At 59.5% G+C, this 8,076-nt stretch overlaps 2 protein-coding genes across 2 annotated transcripts in view; both read left to right on the top strand.

The window, feature by feature from the left end:
* Positions 1-2,239, top strand: part of SETD1A (SET domain containing 1A, histone lysine methyltransferase) — a 27,260-nt gene extending 25,021 nt beyond the window's left edge. Inside the window, 2 exon segments of the mRNA XM_006148269.3 lie at positions 1,835-1,972; positions 2,052-2,239. Of these exon segments, the coding sequence (XP_006148331.2) occupies positions 1,835-1,972; positions 2,052-2,225 (312 nt within the window). The 3' untranslated portion in view covers positions 2,226-2,239.
* Positions 2,240-3,312: 1,073 nt separating this feature from the next.
* Positions 3,313-6,740, top strand: HSD3B7 (hydroxy-delta-5-steroid dehydrogenase, 3 beta- and steroid delta-isomerase 7). The gene is made up of 7 exons (XM_006148132.3): positions 3,313-3,476; positions 3,846-4,017; positions 4,248-4,406; positions 4,690-4,798; positions 4,873-4,972; positions 5,123-5,285; positions 5,720-6,740. Exons 2-7 carry the CDS (start codon positions 3,852-3,854, stop codon positions 6,133-6,135), a joined length of 1,113 nt encoding a protein of 370 aa, XP_006148194.1. The 5' UTR covers positions 3,313-3,476; positions 3,846-3,851; the 3' UTR covers positions 6,136-6,740.
* Positions 6,741-8,076: the final 1,336 nt, after the last annotated feature.

The following is an 8,076-nucleotide window of genomic DNA, read 5'->3' as shown; positions in this document are numbered from 1 at the left end:
ACTCAGACCCAAAAGGGGAAGGCGGGCAAGGAACAGCAATAAAGGATGGGGTTTGCTGTTCGGAGGGACGCTTGGGGAGGCAGTGATGGTGGGACCAGATAAAAGGGGACCTAAGGCTTCCAGAGACAGTGATAGTCAAGTGGGAGTCAGAGGTGATGCGGAAGGCCCAGGCCAGGCGAGGGAGCGTGCTCCTTGTTGTGGGGCAGCACATTGCAGAGGCTCGGAGATAAAGCTGCCTTTTTTTTTTTTTTTTTTTAACCATAGGGTATATGTGCTCGCTGGAGAGAGGCAGAGAAAGTGAGAAATCACTGCTCGAGGGGATGACTATGCCACAGTCCCTTTCTCTCCAGTCTCCTCTCAGAGTTTTGGGCACACATGCGTACACCACCCAGTGGGATTTTCAACCCACTGGGTCCCGGAATCAAACTGCAGTTGGCCATGTGAGAGTCCAGTGCCTAACCACTATGCCACTTACAGGCCCCGATGAGGTATCTTCTGAGTTAGTATGGCTAGCTGGGAAAACTAGAACAGGTGAGAGTGATGAGGGGCCAGAGGGACAGGTGGAGCCAGGACGCTGCAGAGCTTGGCAGCCATATTAAGGAGCTTGGGGCTTTGGTAAGAAGAGAAAAGTCTCTGGGAAGCGTGAACTTTGGAAGTTAGTGAACTCCCTTGGCTGTATGTGAAAACTAGCCTAGGGCCAGCCCCATAGCCTGGTGGGTAAGGGAAGCTAGATCCCACGTGGCCAACGGGAGGGACATTCACGTTCCAGCCCTGGCGGTTTGAGAAACACACAGAGTGCGTGCACATGCATGTCCAGAGTCTCCACAGGATGGAGAAATGGAGAAGGGATGATGTACTACGTCCCGTTGAGGTGCTTTCTCTCCTGTCCCTCCCACCCCCATCCCCATCTTCGGCAGATGTGTAGTAAAATGGTAGGACTAGTCTAGGCTGACTGCACCATTTGGGCCGTTGTTGAGATGTAGGCCAACTGAGGGTGGGCTGGAGAAGGCAGTAGCAGCAGGTGAGCGTCTTTGGTCCAGGGTAGTTGGCAGGAGCAGACAGAGCGTTAGCCGTGGAGGCTGAGGCCAGGGGAAGGTGTGAGGCTTGCTCTTAGAGGCCCGCTTGCCATTAGCCTCCAGGAACATGGGGCCGCCAGTGAGATGAGCAGAGAGGAGCAGCAGATGTGTGGTTAAGATGCGTTCCAATCTGGACAGTGTGAGGTTGTGGTGCCCCAGGGACATCCAAGAGGCCTCGCCCAGCAGCTCCACTGAGGTGGATTTGGCTGGAGGTGGAAGTTTGGGAGGAGTCTCCACTCTTTGGCCAGCAGTGGCAGTTCTGGAAGTGAATGAGGTCACTCGTGGAGAGTGCAGAGGCTCAGTGTCCCATTTCTGAGCAATGAGTGTGGGCCCTAACGTGGATGAGCTGTCATTTGTGTTATCTCGCTGCAGCCACTGATAGGTGCCTGTTCTGGAGAGAGTCCTCGGAGAAGAGAGCAGTAGGCTTCGGTCCATGACACCGACCGTCATGGCAGGGAGTGCCCAGCCCCAGGCAGTCTGGGGCTCCACTGTGACCAGGCAGATGCTCTTGGAGGAGCTACTCCTCCCCTGCCTGGACCAGCATTTCCCCCGGGGTCTCCATTCAGGTGACTTAGAATGGCAGCTAGCGCTTCAGGGTGGGTGGCCAGAGGAGGGGAGAGTCAGCGCCTTAAGTTCATGGGGACCAGAGGCAAAACCGTGAGTCCAGGCCTGGTCCGTGTGCATCCTGTGTTGGGTGTGTCGAAAGTCCAGAGGGGCCAAGAGAGCAGGTCTGTGACCGTCACACCCCGCCCTCCCAGATGGTGGCTGATATGCGGGAGAAGCGCTATGTGCAGGAGGGCATTGGCAGCAGCTACCTGTTCCGGGTGGACCACGACACCATCATCGATGCTACCAAATGTGGCAACCTGGCAAGGTTCATCAACCACTGCTGCACGGTACGCTGAGAGCCAGGCCAGGTGGGGGTGGGGGGTCCCAGGGCTGCGCCCAGGCTCATGCCACCCTCCCGTCCTGCAGCCCAACTGCTACGCCAAGGTGATCACCATCGAGTCACAGAAGAAGATCGTGATCTACTCCAAGCAGCCCATCGGTGTGGACGAGGAGATCACCTATGACTACAAGTTCCCACTGGAGGACAACAAGATCCCATGCCTGTGCGGCACCGAGAGCTGCCGGGGCTCCCTCAACTGAGGCGGGGCAGGACTGGTGCCCACTCTATTTATTCCCCCTTGGTGCCCTGAGCTCCCAGCACCCCCAGCCTTAGTGGGCTCAGCAGGGCCCACATGCCCCCATCTCCAGGTATGGGGTTCGGGGGCCCCGAGCCCAGCAAGGGAGCCTCAGTCCCTTGAGGCAGCTCCTGCCTCCCCATCTCCCCTGCCCACCTGCCCCTTAATTTTTTTTCTTTGCGGAGAAGAAGCTGTAAATGTTTTGTAGCTGCCAGCAGCTGTTTCCTGTGGAAACCTGGGGTGCCGGCCTGTACAGATCCTGTTCTTGGGGGGCTGCACAGCCCTCTTGCTTTGTGTTAATGGGGACTGCCCCTTGTGCCCTGCGTGCACCCCTCCCCAGTTTAGGGGTCTCTTGGGGCAGTGGCCATGTTCTCCCCCCGGGGGGGGCCCTGTGCCCCCATTCCTGGGGACTCCGTGCCTGGAACCCTGCCTCGTCTTCTGTTCCTGCCAGACCCTGTGGGTCACCCTCCCACCCTGGTATCTGGAGGCTCCAGCCCAGCCAGGCCAGGATGGTGGGGGTGGGCCCTTCCTGTTGGGCTGGACTGTACATATGTTAATAGCGCAAACCCAACGCCACATTTTTATAATTGTGATTAAACTTTATTGTACAAAAGCGCTTGTCAGTATCTTTGGGGAAGAGCAGGGTGTGGGGCTCGAGGACACACAGGGTGGGGCAAGACGAAGACGACCGAAAAATGGGTGGCCTGAGCTTGGGGTGGGTGGAGGGCCTTTCTGTAAAGAGCCCAGACCTGCAGACCCAGCTGCCATCGCTTTGGAGCATCTGATAGGCCACAGCTGCAGTGCCAGAAACCCCCACCAGTGCCCGCCAGGCCTCCCTTCCCTCCCCAGAACATCTGCTGCTGGGACCAGAAGGAGGGAAGTACAGGTCATGCATTGGGAAGGTCACTGCCAGCTCCGTCCTGAGCCCCCAAACCCCTCAGCACCCACCAAACATGTCTAGCTTCCCTAAGTTCTTTGCTGGAACCAGATGCCAGTGGAACCGAGTGGCCGCCAGGGGGCACTGTAGCAAGCACGGGGAGGGAGGGGGGTTGGGTGGTAGAGGCTGGGCTGGTCTCTTTTTCCTGGAATGGCCAGGAGGGAGGAGGAGGAGGAGCAAACGGAAGGACGGGAGGGTGAGTTACTGGCCCGTCAGCCCCGGTAAAAGAAGACAGGCCCTCCGGTGGCCAGTTTGGGCTCCTGGGGACAGTGACGGCAGGTAGGCAGATGTGAGGCCAGAGCCCAGGCAGCCCTTCCCACCTTCGTGTACCCTTCCTACCCCTCTTCAACTCCCTGCCTTCCCGCCCTCCTTTTTTTGTCCCCAAATCTCTTCCCCATCCACCCCAAACCCTGACCCCTTCCTGCTATCCCAAGCCTTTATTCCCCTTGGAAACTCAGTAATTGGTGGGGCTAGGGGACAGGTGGCCTGGCCGCTATGCTCACAGTTGCAGCCTCCAGGAACAGATCTGCCCCCTGGCCCCCAGCCCTGTCACTGCGCGCCAGTGGCCAGCAGACCCTTCTGAGAGTAACAGGTGACTGGGGCAGGTGGCAGCTGGCAACTCAAGTGAATCAAGGTCTCTTCCCTCAGCTGGACATGGCAGGCTCTGAGCAGGCCCAGAAGCTGGTGTACCTGGTCACAGGTGGCTGTGGCTTCCTGGGGGAGCATGTAGTGCGGATGCTGCTGCAGCACGAGCCCCGGCTCCGGGAGCTGCGGGTCTTTGACCTACACCTGGGGCCCTGGCTGGAGGAGCTGAAGACAGGTGACTGCACGGGGCGGGGGTGGGAGGGTGTGGACTGCCTGCCTCATCCTGGCCACGCCAGGATCCCCAGCCCTGTGGCGGAAAAGATGATGCCTGTTTACTTTCCAAACCCACATGGATGGGATGAATGAGTCACATTGGGAACATGTGGCTCCCAAGGGTGTAGACTGAGCCATCCAGCTGGCCGATGGCCTCAGCTGACATCGCCACTGCCCTACCTCGTCCCACAGCAGGGCCTGTGCAGGTGACTGCCATCCAGGGGGATGTGACCCAGGCTCACGAGGTGGCAGCAGCTGTGGCTGGAGCCCACGTGGTCATCCACACAGCTGGGCTTGTGGACGTGTTTGGGAGGACCAGCCCTGAGACCATCCACAAGGTCAATGTGCAGGGTGAGATCTCCCCACCCGTTCCAACTGTGCACCAACCTCCCTGGCACGTGGCCTGCATTTGCCTGTTAATTCCCCCCTCCTCTCTGACCTTGACCTTCTGTGACTGTCCTGTGCCAACCTATCCTGTCAACAGTCCTGCCCCCACATGATTATTCACCCCAGCCTCTACTGACCTGTTGTGGTTTTCTCTGGACCTGGGAGGAAGCCAGGTGCCCTCATCCTGACTTGGGATGGAGAGGAGGTGAGACGAAGCCTCAGCCTAGATAGTCTCCTTCCTCCCCAGGCACACAGAACGTGATTGAGGCTTGTGTGCAGACTGGAACACGGTTCCTGGTCTACACGAGCAGCATGGAAGTTGTGGGGCCTAACATCAAAGGCCACCCCTTCTACAGGTGAGCTGAGGTTCCCCCAAGACTCGAAGAGCCCCATCGACCCTCATGATTGACTCTTCCTTCTCCCTGGCCAGAGGCAATGAGGACACCCCATATGAAGCAGTACACAAGCACCCCTACCCTTGTAGCAAGGCCCTAGCCGAGCAGCTGGTCCTGGAGGCCAACGGAAGGAAGGTGAGACTAGCAAAATGAGGCTCGGAGGGGAGGCTTGGGTGGGCCCGCCAACCTTCTGCACATCCTGCCCTGGGCACCTCCCTTCTGTCTCCAGCCTGAGGCGGCCAGAGCTGGATCCTCGTTCTTAGCAGTACCTGCCTTTGCCACCAGGTCTGCGGGGGACTGCCCCTGGTAACATGTGCCCTGCGTCCCACGGGCATCTACGGTGAAGGCCACCAGATCATGAGGGACTTCTACCGCCAGGGCCTGCGCATGGGGGGCCGGCTTTTCCGGGCCATTCCGGCTTCTGTGGAGCACGGCCGGGTCTATGTGGGTAAGGAGCAGATAGGCAGAGGGAGGCTAAAAACAGGGGAGGAGAACCTGCTCTAGAAGTGGTGGGACCCACATGGTTCTGGGAGGGGCAGTGTGGACCCTAGCTAGTCTGCACACAGGATAAGGTAGTCTATGATTATGTGGGTTTTATCTGCACGAGCCACAGAGGAAACCGTATCCACGCAGGTTGGGAAGTGTGTCATAGCCAAGGAGAGGATGCAGCTGGGAGAGCAGCACCTCCACAGGATGGAAAGTGGTGTCTATGCTGGCCCCGGAGACCACAGGGGCTAGGGAAAAGCAGACTTTGTCAGGCTGCAGTGACAAGGGCAGCATCTACATGGGCCCCAAGAAGGGGTGGCTGGAATGTGGGCTGGCCCAGGAGAGCAGCATCTACATGGTCACTCAGGAGCATGTCCACTTCTCGCGCCCCTGCAGGCAACGTGGCCTGGATGCACGTGCTGGTGGCCCGGGAACTGGAGCGGCGGGCAGCACTGATGGGCGGCCAGGTGTACTTCTGCTATGACCATTCACCCTATAAAAGCTACGAGGACTTCAACATGGAGTTCCTGGGTCCCTGCGGCCTGCAGCTGCTGGGCACCCGCCCATTGTTGCCCTACTGGCTGCTGGTGCTTCTGGCTGCGCTCAATGCCCTGCTGCAGTGGCTGCTGCGGCCGCGGCTGCTCTCCGCGCCCATGCTCAACCCCTACACGCTGGCTGTGGCCAACACCACCTTCACTGTCAGCACGGATAAGGCGCAGCGCCATTTTGGCTACAAGCCTCTGTTCTCCTGGGAGGAGAGCCGGACCCGCACCATTCTCTGGGTGCAGACCACGGAAGGTTCAGCTCGGTGATGGTGAGGCTGAGCCTGGAGGCCCGTCATGGCGCGTCCCTCCAGGCCCTGTGCCCTCACACCCCGGGTGGGGCTACAGACAGGGTGTTGGGAGTCAGGCTGGCTGACCCGGAGCCCGCCACAATCGCAAGCCTTGAGCCCGTGTTGCCGCCTGATGCTTCCAAGCACTGGGGCAGGTTTGGGGCAGGAGCTGCGCCACTCTGCCCAGGCCCAGCGGCTGGTTGACCAGGGTCCGACGCCCTGACGTTCTCAGCTGCCCCGTCCTGCTTCTGGCTTTCTGGGCAGGACATGGACAGGGGTTTCTCAGGCTCACATGGGTCTTCTGACATCAGGCTGAATCTTCAGGCCTAGGCTCAGTGAGGAGGCTCCTCGGGTTCCTCCTACCTTCTCCCTCCTTGGGGATTATATTCTCGTCATTTTAAAACATGCACCAGCTTTAGACATTGGTGTTTTAATTCCTCTCAAGGAAAGCTGAGGGAAGCAGTGCATTTTCACTTCTCACCCGACCCGAATTCAGTTCCTGCAATACTGTCAGCTCTGGGCCTGAGAGTGCCCCGTACCGCTGGATCTGGACAAGCCCTGGATTAAAACCCTCATCCAAGCCTGTGTCCGTCTGTCTGTCCAGCTCTCCCGCCAGCCCCCATCAGTGTCTCCGCTCCCCACGGCGCCGCCCCTCATGGGGACAGAAGGAAGTGAGCACACGGCACGCCCGCTGTTGGATTGGTTGCTATTTCTCCCGTCCCATGGGGCCCGGCCCGGCCCAGGGTGGGGTGGGGGGCTCTGGGGACAGGACATGCAGGGCTGGGGGATGGGCAGAATTTTCCTGTTTTATCCATTTGCAACTTGGTCACCAATAGAGAGAAATGGGACTCTGAGGGCTAACAGGAGAGGGTGGCCTGGCTCTGGGCCCCCAGCCAGGTCCCAGGAGTCCTGTCCCCTCTCAGGAGGGGAGGGAGAGAGCTCTAGAAACCAACGGAGAAACAGAGAAGGGGGCAGGGGCTCATGTCAGCAAACACAGCTACATCACGTGACACGCCAGCGACACAGAAACACGCCAACGCACACGGCTGCACAGCGGGCAGGGGGTAGGGGGGGAGAAGGGAGCCAAGGGCCACCCATCTTGTCCTCTGTGGGGTGGGCCGGGGGCAGGGCAAATGCATAGAACACATCATGTGTACACGCTCAAGGCGTGGCGAGAGCGTGTGTCGACCCACGGGCACATGGATGGACACGCGGTGTGCTTCGTGAGAGGTGGGGATAGGGAGAAAGGGGAAAGGGGAGCATCGAGTCCTGGTGGGGCCCGGGACCACCCGCAGGGCATCTGGGCTTGACTGCTGCAGGTGCGTGGAGCTCAGGCAGCACACACTTATCCAAGAACATGCAGAAAACACCCAGCCCCCGGACGGCACTCCAGGACACACGTAGAGACAGCCGCCAACAAGCAAACACGTGATATGTGGGACTTGGGGGATGAACAGGCCCTCGGGCTCCCCTGACCACCGGAGGCCCAGAGAGAGGCCTAATGCCACTCAGAAGGCCAGGAGCAGCACTCCAGCCATGGCTCCACCCTCTGCCTTGTGGCCCCAAGGCCATGGAACTTCCGGAAACACCTGGGCTGGAAGGGGTCCTGGCTGGGCCGCAGGAAGGAAGAAAGGGGCTGGATGCCGGGCCCTGCTCTGATGTTGCCAAAGAAGCCCAAGATGGGAGTAGGAGGACTGTGGTCAACTTCCGGGCAGACTTCCTGTCCTGCAGAAGGGCATTCTGGGAATGGACAGGCAGGCTCCCCTCCTCAGGACAGCCGACCTGGGGGTTACACACACGTGGCCACACTGACACACACACAGGCCAGGATGGGCAGAGCCCAAACAGCCAGGTGGGAAGGGGATGGCTGTCTGAGCTGGGATGGAGGTGGGAGCGGTGTTGTTCCAGGAATTCTCACACA

Source organism: Tupaia chinensis, unplaced genomic scaffold (assembly GCF_000334495.1).
Source record: "Tupaia chinensis unplaced genomic scaffold, TupChi_1.0 Scaffold000231_1, whole genome shotgun sequence".
NCBI lineage: Eukaryota > Metazoa > Chordata > Mammalia > Scandentia > Tupaiidae > Tupaia > Tupaia belangeri.
This window is presented reverse-complemented; position numbering and strand designations above follow the sequence as displayed.